General features: G+C 38.3%; 1 protein-coding gene across 1 annotated transcript; it reads left to right on the top strand.

The window, feature by feature from the left end:
- The first annotated feature begins 2,276 nt into the window (after window positions 1-2,276).
- LOC118797769 (adhesion G protein-coupled receptor E1-like) lies at window positions 2,277-17,084 on the top strand. Its single transcript, XM_036557033.1, has 6 exons — window positions 2,277-2,406; window positions 5,791-5,865; window positions 7,082-7,225; window positions 7,424-7,549; window positions 14,326-14,457; window positions 16,897-17,084. Exons 1-6 carry the CDS (start codon window positions 2,367-2,369, stop codon window positions 17,082-17,084), a joined length of 705 nt encoding a protein of 234 aa, XP_036412926.1. The 5' UTR covers window positions 2,277-2,366.
- Window positions 17,085-17,434: the final 350 nt, after the last annotated feature.

Genomic DNA, 17,434 nt, shown 5'->3' with positions numbered 1-17,434 from the left:
CAAATTTGATGACGACATTGGAGCTGTGTCTGGCCGAACAGAGAGTATAAAAGAGGGCTGAGCACACAGCCTTGAGGAGCTCTGCTGTTAAGGGTCAGTTATGTTGCCCATCCTCACCATCTGGCATCAGGAAGTCCAGGATCCAGCTGCAAAGAGAACTGTTTAGACCCAGATCCCGAAGCTTAATGTCGCGCCATGAGGGCACGATGGTGTTGAATGCTGAGCTGTAGTCCACAAACAGCATTCTCACATACATCTTCTTTTTGTCCAGATGGGAAAGGGCAGTGTGTAGGGTCAGGGCTATTGCATCATCAGTGGATCTGTTCTGTCTGTAGGCGAACTGCAGTGGGTCCAGAGTGGCCAGTAGTGAGGAGCAGATAAAGTCTCTGACCAGCTTCTTATAGCACTTGCTTATGATGGAGGTCAGAGCAACCGGGCATCAGTCATTTTGAGTATTTACCCTGGCTGACTTTGGAACTGGCACAATAGTGGCCAGTTTGAACCATGTGGGAACAACTGAGAGGGAGAGAGAGAGAGAGAGAGAGAGAGAGAGAGAGAGGTTAAAAATCATTCTTTTATCATTATTAAATCTGAAGTGTGAACTCTGCTGTGTTTTCTTCTTATAAAAGGCATGTGATTCTGCAGTCTGTGTGGATTTCCTGCTCAGTGCTGCACGCCATTGAGCACAAGTCCACCACATGCCCCCGACGACCATCCCACCCCCTCACAAAACCACTCCCACTCTGTGGCCAGCCACAGTTCTGCACATAGACGCCTCTGATTGGCGCAGTGTCACATATCACAAACATTAAACTTCCTGATCAGTGACTGATGTTGAAATCAGCAGACCAGTTTCCTTTTCAATGAGGTTAGTATTTAATGCTCTCTGTGAGCAAACTGGACCATTTTCTGTCCTCATTAAAGTAAGTTGGCAAAGCTAAAAGGCTCCAGTACTATTCAGAGGTTTTGAACTTAAATCCTTGCTCAAAGAATCAACATTCAATGTGTAACATCCAAAGCAAAGAATATGGTACTTAAATGTCTGTTACAAACTTCAAATATCTGCAGTTCATCCAGAGAGCTGCTATAAATGTCAAAACTCAGCACAGTTAGCACAATGCTAATGCAAATACTTATTACTAGGAAAATAGCATTATTTTAGTGGAGTTAACATGCAAGCAAAACTACTGTTAAAGAGTTTTACAAGGTTTCAGTATTAAACAATGCTGTGTAATAACATACTTAACTGGTTCATGCTTATTTAGCAAGTCTCTTATACATGTGTGAGGTCATAATCAAAAACCACCCCACAAAGTGAGGTCTGATGTATCTGAATTGCTTCACATTTTGCTCTCTCTTTCTTTCATGGTTATTTTTTCAATTAATAAGCAAAACTGATTCTCTGTTCTGTGGTTAGATGTTTGGTTTTAAAAAGGCTTTGCAACTTATTTGTAACTGGTACAATTGCAAAAATAACCACTCTATGTCACCCATGAACATTTGAAACAGAAAATGCAGTATGGAGACAATATTTAATATAGCATCCGGCATGGTGAGGAATGACGCTGGTGCTCATGAGAGAGAGGTCAGCAAAAGTGGAACCGTTAAAGTCTTGCACTGTATAAGCGGCCTTCTTGTAGCAGAATAATGGTCTCCCCTGTGTTTCTTCTTCTGTTGACAGTACATTATATTTCTGAAAGTGGACTGTGGGTCAGGTGACTTCAAAGTAAAGAGACAAATGAAGTCTTCTTTCCATTTTACCAACTTTAATTTTTACAAAGTGTAAGCAGAAATCAAATGTGAATACTAAAGATACTGACACAAAAGAGGAAGTGAAGCTAGTTCACACTGAGTTTAAAATGCCCCACTTTGTAGGCCAGCACAGCTAAAAACAAACTCAGAGATGAGAGGCAAGAGAGGGAGGAAGGGAGGGAGGAAGGGAGGGTGGGGGTGTAGCAATACAGCAGACATTCTGAGAGGTAACCTTCAACAGACGTTACGGTAACAAAACTACTAGAGATCTACCGCAGAAAATGATCATCATGTGTCTTGTGAAGATATTTTACCACTGCATATGTGACCCTGGTATGTGTTGGAAATGGGAAGTTTTCACACATCTTGATGATCTAAACTGTCTGAAGGGTGTTTAACGCATTGGGGATACTGATGTTTATCATACTGATGTCATCGTTCACCTCTTCCTTTATGAAGGCGCATTTGGTCACTGATGTTAATGGGAGGAGCTGTGAAGTTAAACGCTCAGACCTTCCGCAAAAAGAGGAAATGACAGTCAGTGCCACAAAGACAAGTGCATTTACTGAATTAAAGTTTATGTACACATCACAGAGGCTGACCTTTAGATCACGATGAAGACCTTCTTCATCTTCACCCTCTACTTGATCTCAGGTGAGATGTTCTAGTTCACTTTACTGTAACAGTACTTTTAACGCTTAATTTACAGGTTCTTGTAGATTGTGTAAGGTTCAGATTTTATCAGAAGCAGTTTGGAATCTCATATTATTGTGATTTAGAACTGGAGAAGTGAGAGAAATTCATCAGAAAGTTGAGCAAGAACCTTCAGTTAGATTTGCAGGTCCAGTGTTCTGCTTTGTTGTGATTGACTGTTCAGGAGGTAGTGTGATAATGTAATGCAGACTCCAAGGATTTGAAAATATAGTAACGCTTGATGTCACAATGGTTTACTAGAGTACAGTTACCTAAAGATTTTGCATGTGACCTAAGCTGCCCTGATATGTTTATGATATGGTTATGTCAACGCTATATAGCAGAGTTCAAGTAAAGTGTTACCAGGAAGATATTTAAGGGCCACTTCTAAAAGAGTGTAGCAATACAAAGAATACTGAAACAGTATTCAGTATAAAGTACTGAAGGCATGAGGCAGAAATCTGAGATTCATAAAGGCAGAGAAATATGTGAAAAATCTTTTCTGTAAGAATAAAAGCCTGATTGCATGAGACAAACTTCTCACCCACAAAGCTATGGTGGTTCACCACCATTCAGTGTTCACAGACAATTATTTCTGGAAGTGTTCCTGAGCCCATGCAGTGATTTCCAGTACATAATCATGCCTATTTTCAATGCAGTGCCGATTGAGGGCCTGAAGATCATGAGCATCCAGTACTGACCGTCAGCCTTGTCCCTTGCATACAGGGATTTCCCAGATTCTCTGAATCTTTTGATGATATTGTGTACTGTAGATGGTGGGATATCTAAAGTCTTCACAATTTTACATTGAGGAACATTTTTCTGAAATTGTTCCACAAATTTTAGATGCAGGTTTTTGCAGATTGTTGAACCTCTGCCCATCTTTGCTTCTGAGATACTCTGCCTCTCTAAAATGCTCTTTTTATAGCCAGTCATGTGAGTTAGTCACAAATTACTCCTCCATCTGTTTTTATTAGTACCATTTACTTTTCCAGCCTTTTGTTGCCCCGTCCCAACTTTTTTTGTGATGCGTTGCTGCTGTCAAGTTCTACATGAGTTAATGTTTTTCATGAAATGGTAAAATGTCTCACTTTCAACATCTGATATGTGTTCTGTGTTCTATTGTGAATAAAATATGGGTCTATGAGATTTGAAAATCATTGCATTCTGTTTTAATTTACTTACATATTATACAGTGTCCCAACTTTTTTTTGGAATTGGGGTTGTATCTATTCTGAGCTTTCATTAATAACTGAGCACCCTCTAGAATGTATTTTTTTTATCCATGAAAGGGAGTTTCTGCCATTCTGCACTGAAATATCCTCAATTAAAACTCTTTGGAGGCAGAGAAACTATAGACTGTTTATGAAATGTGATGTGTTTCTAAACAAATTGCATTCTTGTTTTATGGATCTCCAGTAGCTTTTTGATATGTTCACATTACAAGTCTTTTTGCTCCATTTCAGTTTGCAGTCCAGATTCAATGTTTCTGACTTGATATTAGGAGAGGCTTGAACCTCTTCCATTCTGCCCTTAAACTGTAGCCTAACCACTGTGTTTCAGCCAGATGTTAGAAATGGTAAACAGTGTCAGCTCTTTGCAAGGCTCTTTACTGAAGGAGTCACTGCTAAACTGCTACAGGCTAAATGTATGTTAATATTTCTGTTACAAGTGCCAAATAAAACATAAGATCTATGTATTTCACACATTAAATAAAACTTTATCTTAATTTTTAAGATTAAAATGATTTTAATAGTATTTGTATCAACTGCATTAGCAGCGTAAAGCTCAGTTTTTTCCATTGAAAACACAATCTTTCTTAGGACACCTGAAAAAGTGATTTGTCAGCCACTATGTTTAGGCTTAGTTTTGTATGTCATGAAAAAGCTTGAATGTATCACTGTGCCATATACTATGATATACTGAGAAGATTAAGACAAGGTGACAGGAAACTTGCTTACAGCTACAAAACATCCATGTGGTAATGTTACTTGCTCAGCTATTAGCTAAAATGAATAAATGATGTTGGTATTTAAAATTGTGATGATGTCTAAACTGCACATCTGTCTGATCTGATAGACTGTCAGGCATGGTATAAAGCTGTTTTAGAAGCAGTTAGCAGTAGCTTAGCATGCTAATTCTTCACACAGCACAGGTCTGATTCCAGCTTACTCAAGCTCCAATGATGAAGGTTTACAGATTAAAGACTCAAATGTAAGAAGGTTTTTTGTGTGTGGAGCTGTTGTCTAAGCTCCATTATACTGTCCATGTTAACCCAATTAGCTAGCATTAGCTAAATGAGCAAGCTAATGGTTCCACACACAACAACACAATTTCAATTCACTGATGCGTCATTACACAAGTTCAGAGAATAAAGACTCAAATCTGATTTCTGTTAGTTGTTTTTGGATCTGTTATATAAGTTAGGTTCCACTACCTCATTAGAACCAGAGGCTGACATCAGCTTTGCAACCAGACTTAAACATATTCACAACAACAACATGGGTTCTATACACACAACATAGAGGATAAAGACTCGAAAATGAGTAAGTGTGTGAAATGAAGTGATGGTGTTTGTGTGACAAAAAGACTAAATTTAGCCTGTTCTGTGGTGTGTTGAGCCAGGTTGAGCTAAGTTATTAGCCTGCTAAGCTAGTGCTAGCCTAATCAGCCCATTCTGCCGCAACCATTGTTTAGTTTATTGTTTAATGTTTAGTGGGTGATGAATTAAAAACCTCTCAAGTTTAATTTCTGATTATTAATGTCATTATGAGTTTAATTTAGTGCGATTTGGCAACTGGGAGCCAAGGGGACATTTACAATTTGCATAATTGTGCATATTCATAAGTCCTCACACTCTTAATGATGTGTTAAGGTTAAGAAATGCTCTTATGCTATTTTAGTAGACAATTAGAAAATGTATTTATGCTGAGTAATTTACCTTTTTAATATGTGGCTTATTGACATTATTTGATTAACTATCCCTTAGTAAATGTCTTAATCATTGATAGTTCATGTACATGAATTACTAATGGAAAACTGATTGTTACCCATCATTGAAAATGAGACTTTTAAGCTAGCTGACACATTGACTACTGATCACTGTTGTACAGTATTTTAAACTTTCATTTTATTGTTAGATTATGGTTCTGCCTCATTTCCTACAGTTGTAATTCAGTTCTAGTATGAATAATGTACACCTCAATGTCACAAGGTTTGCTTGCTGAGCCATGATGAGCAGTGAACCTTTAACACACTGTGTCAGTCTTTGGGCCCTCAAAAAGAAACAAGGGCAACTGCAGCATCCTGTATTACCCAGTAATAAACGGTTTCTCCCTTCTTTAGGCCTCCTCCTGGTGTCCCCTGTAAAGGCTAAGTCATGTGGTCCTGGGTTCCAAATGTTTGGAAGAGAGTGTAAAGGTAACACATCTTACTATTGACTATGTCTGGAATAAAATAAAAATAGGTAACACTTTATTTTGACGGTCCACTCTGGATGATTTGAACATGCTTTGTCTGCCTTTAACCAACATTCAACTAAATATCTATAAAATGCAACAGAAATTGAAGTTGAGGGTGAAAAATCCTACTAAATCTTACTCTAATCATAAACCTCACCCGAAAGTTTGTTGACAATGTAAGTATCTGTAGATCATCCATAGGGGACCATAATGTGGCTGTTTCTCATGTTTAATCTGATCGTCTTCATTAATCACATGATTTCTCAGTGCAGTTGATGCATTAATTTGATATGTAAAGAGCAAAATGCAGCAAAGCCTAAAATTCATAATTTCTACCTTGTTTGTGACACATTTTCAAATAAATACTGCAGTGTTTTTTATTTTTTTATTTTTTTTTAATCTAATCTCTACCTGCTGTCGTGTGTGGTCGATTACCAATAGCAATAATTTTGATGTGTTAAAGTGTAAAGACCAGAAGTCCTGTTGATTTAAAACACTCTATTAATAAAAGCCAAAGGGTAGTTCCCGATTTTCTGTTGAAAACTTTTACAAATTATTCTGTCAAAAGTTGTTTCTAAATTATGCTATAAATCTGTATATTTTTTTTTAATTTTGAGACAAGGACAATTGTTGGTATTTGTGGTATTTCTTGATCAGTGTAGTGATGTGAGTGGAGATTTTACATGGTCGCCATGGAAACAAGAAAAGCTTATAAAACCTTATAACCTTATAAAATTAAAAACTTTAAATTAAAAAGTAACCAGAACTGCTTTTTTGGTGTTGCAGCCAGTGACAATGAATAAGACTTTAGGAGCACAGCTTTCATAAGACATTCTTTCAGCTACTCTCATCCATGTATTGTCACAGTTTAATGACCGGATTTAAAATTTTGAAATAATAAGTTCAAAAGTTTATGATTCCTATTTTAAATTAAACACAAAAATAAACTGCCACTTCTCTACAACCTCACACATTTCAACTATTCAGAATAAAATTATTGAAAATAAAGTTCTAATAAAATTAATATTCACAATTCCTTATATTTCAAAAGTGATTACATTTAGAAGCAGATCTCTCTCTCTCTCTCTCTCGCCCTCTCTCTCTTTCTCTCTCACACACACACACACACTCTCTCTCTCTCTCTCTCACTCTCTCTCCCTCTCCATCTCCTTCAGATGAGAATGAGTGTGAGGACAATCCCAATCTCTGTGGAGATCATTCAATCTGTCACAACACAAACGGCAGCTACTACTGCACCTGTCAGCCAGGATTTCAGTCCAGAACCCCCAACTTTAATACCACAGATCCCCACTGTAAAGGTGAGAGTGAGACACCTAAAAACACTCTTAACACTCTTAGAGCACACTGGACTGTAAACACCCGAGATACTGTTATAAATAATCTGTAATTAAACTTGTTAATTCTGGTTCTTCTACCCCGTAAAGATTTAAGACTATGTTAACAAACTGAACCTAAACTGCTTCTGCTCCTTCTCTCTCCTGTCCTCCACTCCTCAGACATAAATGAGTGTACAGAGAACAACCCCTGTCCCAAGAACTCAACGTGTAAGAACTCTATGGGCTCGTACATGTGTGAGTGTTTACCTGGCTTCAAGCTATCCACAGAAACCGCCGCCTGTAGAGGTGAGATCTTGTGCATAGTTTTGTTTTATTATTTCCTTGGTCATTGTGTGTATGAACTTAAATAATGAAGATACAGAATGTTAAATTAAATATAAAAGTAATTACTTACACAATTAAAGCAGCATTATGTAATACTTATTTGTTAAAACTGAAATAAATAGCATTACTAAGTAAAAAGAAGTGAGAAAAAACAACAAACTAAACATTATTCTGATGACAAATTATATTGATGACAATAAAAGATAGTTCACTCACATCCTCGGAAGACGTGTCCTTCACTAAGATTAGAGTTCTTTTTGAAACAAGACCTTTATGAGTGTATGTCAGTTAAAAAACACTGAAAACCTTTTTTTTTACTACAGTTTGGTCAAACTGGTTACCCTTTAAATGTAAAGTGTCAAATTATTATTGCTGCCGTGTATATCTTCTGCATTACCATTAATTATTAAAATATCAGTAGTTTTATAGCTGCACTTACATTTATATTTGATTTACGTTCTGTATTGACAGGTTGCAGTCTGTACATCTGACTTCATCCATTTGTTTTAAAGTCAAGCTGTTGATTATGTGGTTTCTGACACTGTATGGCACTGTTATCTATAAATATAGACTAAATTACAGACAACATTCAGGTTTCAAGGTGGCTGCTGAAGTATATCTTCAGTATAGATTCAGGAGACTGGGGTTTGCAGAAAATATGGTTCATGAGAAGAGTGCTTGGTACACCATCTGCTAATCTTCACCCAAGTCGTAAACTGAGTATTCTGTTCCTGTCTTTAGGAAGTGTCATAAAAGACAATTTGCTGTTATTGTTCAAACCAACAGAACAGAGCAAAAATGGCTGTCCTGCCGTTCAGCATTCTTTTTATCAATGAATAACAGCTAAACAAAGGATAAAGAACAGAAAACTAGAAAATAAAACAAAATTAAAGAAAAAATCCAACACTGCTAATGTTTTAGCACCATGCTAATTAACTTTCATTATTTGTTAGCTGTGTTAGCCTCATAGTTGCAGTGCAAATAAAAAGAAGTAAACTTCAGACACCATACATGCCTTGGCTGACTGACTACATTTGGGTGGAGGGGGAGCAAGGAGCCGTATCAGAATATTGGAATGTTTATTGTTCTGGCTGTTTGAGTATTGTTTTTTTTTATGTTTATTGGAACATTGAAATATTTTTGTTATTATGATTATTGGAATATATTTGCTGTTAAACTTATTACAGTCCCATTTCCAAAAAAGTTGGAATGCTGTGCAAAATGTATATAAAAACAAAATTCAATGATGTGCAAATCATTTAAACCCTATATTTCATTGAAAATAGTACAAAAGACAACAAATCAAATGTTGAAACTGAGAAATATTATTGATTTTTGAAAAACATTTTCCCATTTTGAATTTGATGCCAATAATACATTCCAAAAAAGTTAAGACAGGGCAACAAAAGGCTGGTAAAGTTGTGTAATGCTTAATAAAACACCTGGTGGTTAATTGACAACAGGTCAGTAACATGATTGGGTATAAAAAAGCATCTTAGAGAGGCGGAGTCTTTCAGAAGTAAAGATGAGGAGGGGTTCACCACTCTGTGAAAGACTGCATGATCAAATAGTAGAACAATTCAAGAATAACATTTCTCAACATATAATCTACAGTCATCTTTCATCATCTACAGTACGTAATTTCTGTATGTAATGGACAAGGCCAAAACCCAGCATTTGCTGGCTCTGATCTTTGGGCTCTCAGGCAGCACTGCATTAAAAACAGACATGATTCTGTAGTGGAAATCACTGCATGGGCTCAGAAACACTTCAGAAAATGACTGTCTGTGAAAACAGTTCATCACTGCATCAACAAATGCAAGTTAAAACTTGAATATAAACAATATATATAAACAGGATCCAGAAATGCTGCCACCTTCTCTGGGCCCAAGCTCATTAAAAATGGACTGAGGGGAAGTGGAAAAGTGTCTGTGGTCCGACGAATCAACATTTAAAATTGTTTTTGGAAATCATGGACACTGTCCTCCGGTCTAAAGACCACTCAGCTTGTTCTCAGTGCACAGTTCAAAAGCCAGTATTCATGATGGTATAGGGGGCATTAGTGCACGTGGCATGGCTGACGTGCACATCTGTGAAGGCACCATTAATGCTGAACGATATATACATGTTTTGGCAACTTTTGCTGCCACCCAGACAACGTCTTTTTCAGGGAAGGCCTTGATAATTTCAGCAAGACAATGTTAAACCACATTCTGCATGTGTTACAACAGCACTGCTTCGTATTAAAAGAGTCCAGGTGCTAAACTGACCTGCCTGCAATCCAGACCTGCCACCCACTAAAAACATTTTGCATTATGAAATGAAAAATACGACAAAGGAGACCCCGAACTGTCAAGCAGCTGAAACCCTGTATCAAATAAGAACAGGAAAACATTTCACTTTCAAAGCTACAGCAGTGTCTCCTCAGTTCCCAAACGCTTACAGAGTGTTGTTAAAAGAAGAGGTGATGAAACACAGTGGTAAACAGGCCCCTGTCCCAACTTTTTTGGAACGTGCTGTGGCCATCAAATTCAAAATGGGGATATATTTTTCAAAAAACATTCAAATTTCTGTTTCAACATTTTATATGTTGTCTTTGTAGTATTTTCAGTGAAATATAGGGTTTAAATGATTTGCACATCATTGCATTTTGTTTTTGTTTATGTTTTGCATAGCATCCCAATTGGAAATGGAGTTGTAATTTTTTGGCACATATTTTGTAATTACCACTATTGGAATATTGTAATGTTCATCGTTTTTGTGGCTGATGGAATTCTGGCTATTGGGATAATGGAATATTTTTGTTATGGCTATAGTAATTTTGGAATATTTGTATGGTCATTGTTATTGGAAATTAAAAAATATATAATATATATATATATATATATATATATTATATTTTCGAATATAATTTATTGCAGTTGTGACTATTGAAATATTGGGACATTTATTGTTTTTGTGGCTATTAGTATGAGGGAATATTAATTGTTGTGATGGCTATTTAAATACTGGAATGTTTATTGTTTTGTGGCTTTTGGTACACTTTATATACAGTGCCTCCAAGTAGTATTCAACCCCCTGCAGATTTTGCAAATTCAACAAGTTGCAAATAAGTTACAGCCTTCGAACTTTGAGCAAGAGTAGCATTTATTAACAGATGTCTAAATATTACAAACAAAAAATGTAAGTTGCTCAATTGAATTATAGTACATTTTAAACACAAAAATTAGGATAAATTATTATTCAACCCCCTAGGTTTAATATTTTGTGGAATAACCCTTGTTTGCTATTACAGCTATTAACCATTTTTTTTATAACACCTGATCAGGCTGGCACAGGTCTCTGGAGTAATCTTGGCCCATTCCTCCATGCAGATCTTCTCCAAGTTGTCTAGGTTCTTTGGGCATCTCTTGTGGACTCTTGAGCTCCTTCCACAAGTTTTCAATTGGGTTAAGGTCAGGAGACTGACTAGGCCACTGCAACACCTTGATCTTTTCCCTCTTAAACCAGGCCTTGGTTTTCTTGGCCGTGTGCTTGGGGTCGTTGTTCTGTTGGAAGATGAAATGATGACCCATCTTAAGATCCTTGATGGAGGAGCAGAGGTTTTTGGCCAAAATCTCCAGGTAGGCTGTGCTATCCATCTTCCTGTGGATGCGGACCAGATGGCCAGGCCCCTTGGCTGAGAAGCAGCCCCACAGCATGATGATGCCACCACCATGCTTGACTGTAGGGACGGTATTCTTGGGGTCGTATGCTCTCGCCAAACGCCCCGGGTGTGGTTGGCACCAGAGACCTTGATCTTGGTCTCATCAGACAAGAGAACCTTCAAGCAGTCTGCCTCAGAGTCCTCCAAGTTATCATGAACAAACTTTAGACAGGCCTTGACATGACGCTTTGAAAGTAAAGGTACCTTACGGGCTCGCCTGGAACAGAAACCAGTGGAGTACGTTACTTATGGTATTCATTGAAACCAATGTCCCCACCGCCATGAGGTCTTCCCGGAGCTCCCTCCTTGTTGTCCTTGGGTCAGCCTTGACCGTTCGGACAAGCCTGGCCTCAGCATGGGAGGAAACTTTGAAAGGCTGTCCAGGCCGTGGAAGGTTAACAGTAGTTCCATAAGCCTTCCACTTCTGGATGATGCTCCCAATGGTGGAGACAGATAGGCCCAACTCCTTGGAAAGGGTTTTGAACCCATCGCCAGCCTTGTGACCCTCCGCGATTTTGTCTCTGATGGCTTTGGAATGCTGCTTAGTCTTTCCCATGTAGACCATGTATAAGTGCTGTTCACTTGATTGGGGAGGGGCTTTTATAGTCAGAAAAGGCAGGAAAAAACAGATAATTAATCCAAGCATGTGAAGCTTATTGTTCTTAATGCCTCAATTACTTCTTAATACTTGAGGGAACCAAACAGAATTCTGGTGCTTTGAGGGGTTGAATAATAATTGACCCTCTGGTAAACAGAGGAATGACATTTTTTTTTTTTTTTTGCTGCAGTGCATTTCACATGTCCAGGCCAATCTACAGTCCAAATTTCACAATGCTAAGTTAACTCCAAATGTGTAAACCTGCAAAATCTGCAGGGGGTTGAATACTACTAGGAGGCACTGTGTATACATATATACATACATATATTTGTATTGTTAAGGTTATGTGATTTTTTTTTATGTTTTTGTAATATTGGATTGTTGTTGTGCTTATTGAAATGTTGGAATTTACCCATATTATAATAATTCCAATTTTACAGAATACAGAATTTTTGTTATGGTTATGATAATATTGGAATTTTGCTGTGGTTATTGAAATATTGAAATGTATTTATTTATTTATTTATTTATTGGGTGTTGGGATATTGGAATATTTTGGTTCTAATTGCTATTGGAATATAAGAATATATGACCTGTTATGGGAATTTTGGAATGCTTATTGTTGTTGTGGCTACATACACCTACATTTACATTCACGTCATTTAGCAAGCTCTGAGAGCCCTTCTGAGTCCTGAGGGTTATAACTGCTGCACTACAGTAAGAACGTACATTGAATTTATACAACATGTACTTGTGTAAAGTTTGTTTCTCAGTCTTTAACGGCACCTTTTATAACTCATTAACTGATTAAGATATATAGTTATAATGTGTGTGTGTGTGTGTGTGTGTGTGTGTGTGTGTGTGTGTGTAACCAGGGCAACAGCAATACCGCATGTGAAGGTGAGGGCCAATAGGATTGTAGATGAATGACACTGACATTGCTTTGATAACCTCATCACTTTAACACACACTCATCTTCACTCTCTATGGGCAGCAACACTACTAAACCCACAGGGAGGCTGATCACTGATCATGTTTAGTGTAGAGGAGCTTCTGGGGTCTTTGGGGCCTCTGGGGTCTGTCCTGGGGTCTGTCTCACAAAGCATGTTTAAATTTAAAGTGTTTCTGACTAAGCTTCACCTTCACAAAGCCCCCCAAAACACACACAGCTGTGGCTAACCCCTCACACGGCCCAGAGTTTTATTACACACTTCTATAATCTATAAAAGAATATCCCAGTTCAGTTTGCATTGATGTCCCTGTAGTTACTGAATAACAAGCCTTAATATATAATAAACCTGGGTTTTTGATGGCTTATTACATACATATTACATATTTATTACACACTAATGATTATTTTTCAGTAACTACAGGGTCAAAGCAAACTGATTGAACTGTACTTATGTTATAGAATTGTGGGTCCCACTTTACATTGTGCCTCTAATTACTGTGTAGTTACACATTAATAACATATGCACCAACACTATAACTACTGATGATTTAGTCAATATTACAAATGCACTAAAGAAGTAGATAAATAAATAAATAAATAAATAAATAAATAAATAAATAAATAAATGCTAGCTAAATGTTAGGAAAGCTGACAGATGCATAACATAAATGTAATTACTCATGTTATTACCGTTGTGCAATTACATGAGAGAACAGGAAATTACCACTATTAAGATACACTTGTGTTATTATATGAGGCATCCTTCTGTAATCCATCTGTAACAGTGACTAAATCATTAGTAGTTATATTGTTGTTGCATATGTTGTTCACATGTAACTACACAGTTATAGAGCTACTTAATATGAAGTGGGACTGAATTGTGTAATTAAACCAGTGAGCCCTGGCCATTTAAGGAGTTAAATTTTATCAGGCTTTGAGATGCCGACTCTGTCAATGTAAATGCTCTGTAGTGCTGTTAATTATTAAAGAGTAGATTTTTGATTGTGCCCATTGTCATCTCTTACTTGTGTTTATCATCGTTAGTCAACATTTAAATTTATTAGGTGAACACACAAAATTGTATAAGCTGTATAATTACAAGCTGTGTCTATTCAGAAAATGTAGCAGATTTAGAGCAGGTTTTAATAAATTTTGTTTAAATAAACATCTATATTACATTGTTTTAAACACTATGTATACATTGCATTAAACATCACTATATTAAATCAATACTTTGAATTCATAGGAATATTTCTTAAAGGTACTCACCAAATTGAATCACTATTTAGTGTATCAAATTGAATCGAAGCATTTTTAGTTCACAAAAATAAATAGACTTTTTTCACTGTCAGCTGAAAGATTCACAGCCCTAGTAACTGTAATTCCTCGATGTGATGTGATGTGTGAATGCAAACACAAATACTATTAAATATATGCACCAAAAACAAATAAACTAATAACACAGTGTCTCCCTCTCTCAGACATTGATGAATGTGACAGTGAGGAATACAAGTGTGGAAAACATGGAAGCTGCTCCAACTTAGCCGGCAGCTACCACTGCAAGTGCAACCCTGGATACGGTAACTATGGAAACAACCAGACCAAATGCACAGGTAAGACAACACATGCCATTTACTCATCAGAAACACAGGCTTATATAAAGTACCAATCAACCATTTGTTGAAGATAATTCCACATTGTATTGTAGGGGCTGAAACTTTGAGGGTGTTTAATTGGGGGCAGTCCAATACTCTTTGTCCATGTAACAGGCAGGGGTCAACACACAAGCAGGCAAAACCAAAAGCAGGTAGAAAAAACAAACAAACAAACAAACAAAAAACATAAAAACACAGCAACACCTGAAAAACAAAGAGGTATACATAAAAATCCTAATTACTTTGAAATGAGCTGCAGGTGTGTGTGAGAGGAGGAAGTTGGCGGAGCCAGGGAGACTCCAAGTTGAGTCTCCCCCGGGGTGCTGTCCAACTGGGTCAACAGAGGGGACGGGGCAAGACCAGCTGAGTCAAGCACTGGGAAACCGGCTCTGGAGGATCCATTCTAAAAGCTGGCGCTCAAGCAGCTCTGGGAACCGGCACAGGAGAGGCAGTCATAAAAGCTGGCACTGGATAAGCTTGGGAGACCAGTAGCAAAAGCTGGCACCGGGAACATGACAGGGAGTTGGCACAGGAGTTACACAGGGAACCACCTCATGAGTAGCAGCAGCTTGAAAAGCTAGATCAGGAGCTGCATGTGATCAGGAGCTGCATGTGAAGCCAGCACTGGATCAGGACAGGGAGTTGACACAGGAGCTGCAGGCCAAAAAGCTGGCACAGGAACAGGACAGGAAACAGCTTGGGAAGCCAGCACCAGATCAGCACAGGGAGCCGGCAACAGGAGCCTTGCGTGGAGTGGGCACTGCAGTCCTGTGTGGTGTTGTCTGGGAGGCAAAACTGGAGCAGCCCGGGGAGCAGGACCAGGAACATGAGTCATCTGGGGCACAGGAACAGGAGCCAAATTTGGAGCAAGAACAGGAGTGGCCCAGGGCACAAGAACAGGAGTGACCTGGGGTGCAGGAACTGGAACGACCCAGGGAGCAGGAGCTGAAGTGACCCGGGGAGCTGGAACAGGAGAGTCGGCTTCAGTTTTAGTTGCCAAACCATGGGAGGTGGCTAGATGAGCCACCACAGGCATGATGAGGGCAGGTGTCAATGAGAGAGTGCTCTCCGTAGCACAGGGCGGAACCTTGAGGGTAGGCAATAACAGACCAGTGCTCTCCGTAGCACTGAACAGAGCTTTGAGGGCAGGCATCAACAGGCCAGTGCTCTCCGAAGCACTGAGCAGAGCTTTGAGGGCAGGCATTGATGGACAAGTGCATTTCGTAATACTGGGTGGAGCCTTGGAGCCCTGCTAGGTTTGGTGGAGGCTCACCATTCTGCCAAAAAATGCATCAGCAGTTTAAGAATAAAATACCTCAAAAAAACATTTGCAAGAATTTTAGATATTTCACAATCTACAGTGCTGAATATCATTATTTTTTTAGGGAAATAAGGAAAGTTTTCCTCAGATGGTGCTGCATTAAAACTGGCATGTTTCTGTAATAATTATAACCACAAGGCCTCAGGAATATGTCAGAAAACACTTGGTGACAAAGTCTGCCAGTCACTGCATCAACAAATGCAAATTAGGTCTGCTATGCAAAGCGGACAACATCCAGAAGCCGACTTCTGGGCTGAAGCTACTCTGAGATGGATTGATGCATGGTGGAAATGAATGTTTTTGAAAATAATGGATGTTGTGTTCTCCAGGCCAAAGAAAAAAAAAAAAACTATCCCGACTGTTACCAGCAAGTTCAAAATCTAGTGTCTCATGGTTTTGGGGTGTGTTAGTTGGTAACTTGCACATCTGTGAAGGCAGCATTAATGCTGAGGGGTGCTTACACTTTTTGGAGCAACATATGCGGCCATCTAGATGGTGTCTGGGATATTCAGGGATATTCCTGCTTGTTTCAGCAACATATTCTGCACGTGTTACAAAAGCATGGATTTGCAGTAAGAGAGTGACCTGCCTGCAGTCCAGAACTGTCTCCCATTGAAAACAACTGGTGCATTACGAAGCACAACATATAATGATGGAGACCCCGGACTGTTGATCAGCTGAAATGTTTTGTGCAAGAATAGGAAAAAATTCCACTTTCACAACTACAACAGTTGGTGTTCTCAGTTCCCAAATGATTACTGAAGACTGTTTAAAGAAAACATGTTGTAACACTATCCCAACTTTTTAGATATTCTCTCATCTGTACTGCTAGAGTGGAATGACTATAGTTTAGAAATCAAAATAAGTAGTTTTTGAAATGTTTATTCACAAAACCCAAATCTGTTGTTTTTTCTTAAATAGCTTTGATCATAGACAGATGTGACTGATAGACAGTAATTTGAAAGAAAAAGAAGTATTTCTCTAAAACTGTAAAAATCTGTTTTCTCTGCTGCTGTAAAGGCTAAACTGCCTCATCTGTCACCCTCCTGCTGTGTCTTCTGTCCTTCACCCTTCAGACATAAACGAGTGTACATCAAGCAACCCATGTACCGAGAATACAACGTGTATAAATACTGTTGGCTCGTACACGTGTGAGCATCTACCTGCTTTCCAAAAGCCAACAGAATCTCCTACTTGTACAGGTAAGACCATCACAATCCCCCCAATATACTTTGAAATGTCTCTATTTACATATCGTTTATAAATATACAATATTTGGTTATATTGTTTTCTGGCTTTCTGCTCACAGAAACAGGTGTAGAGGTCTGTGTACTTCTGGTGTTTCTCTTTTTAATTCCAAAAATGGATATTGCCCTTGACCCTCAAAAGTGCCTGAGGAAAATGGTAACGCTTTACAATACATTTTCACATATTAACAGTACTTAAGAGAGTAGCAAGCATTACCAAATGGTTTTGATTGGCACCCCAGTAGTGATGCAGATGTAGCTGTAAATAATATCACTCTATACCGAGTTAACAGAGAATCAAGAGGAGGCAGAGTAGCTAAATGTTTTGAGGGCTTAAAAATGACTCTTTTGTAGTAGTAGGGATTTA

This window comes from Colossoma macropomum, unplaced genomic scaffold (assembly GCF_904425465.1).
Source record: "Colossoma macropomum unplaced genomic scaffold, Colossoma_macropomum, whole genome shotgun sequence".
Classification (NCBI taxonomy): Eukaryota; Metazoa; Chordata; class Actinopteri; order Characiformes; family Serrasalmidae; genus Colossoma; species Colossoma macropomum.
Note: the sequence above shows the minus strand (reverse complement) of the source record. Positions and strands in the feature narration are given on the sequence as shown.

Bases quoted from the DNA above. Each gene is read 5' to 3' on its own strand.
- LOC118797769 (XM_036557033.1), top strand. From the start codon at position 2,367: ATGAAGACCTTCTTCATCTTCACCCTCTACTTGATCTCAG. The intron at 7,226-7,423 runs GTGAGAGTGAGA...TCCACTCCTCAG, and splicing joins CACAGATCCCCACTGTAAAG to ACATAAATGAGTGTACAGAG. The intron at 7,550-14,325 runs GTGAGATCTTGT...TCCCTCTCTCAG, and splicing joins AGAAACCGCCGCCTGTAGAG to ACATTGATGAATGTGACAGT.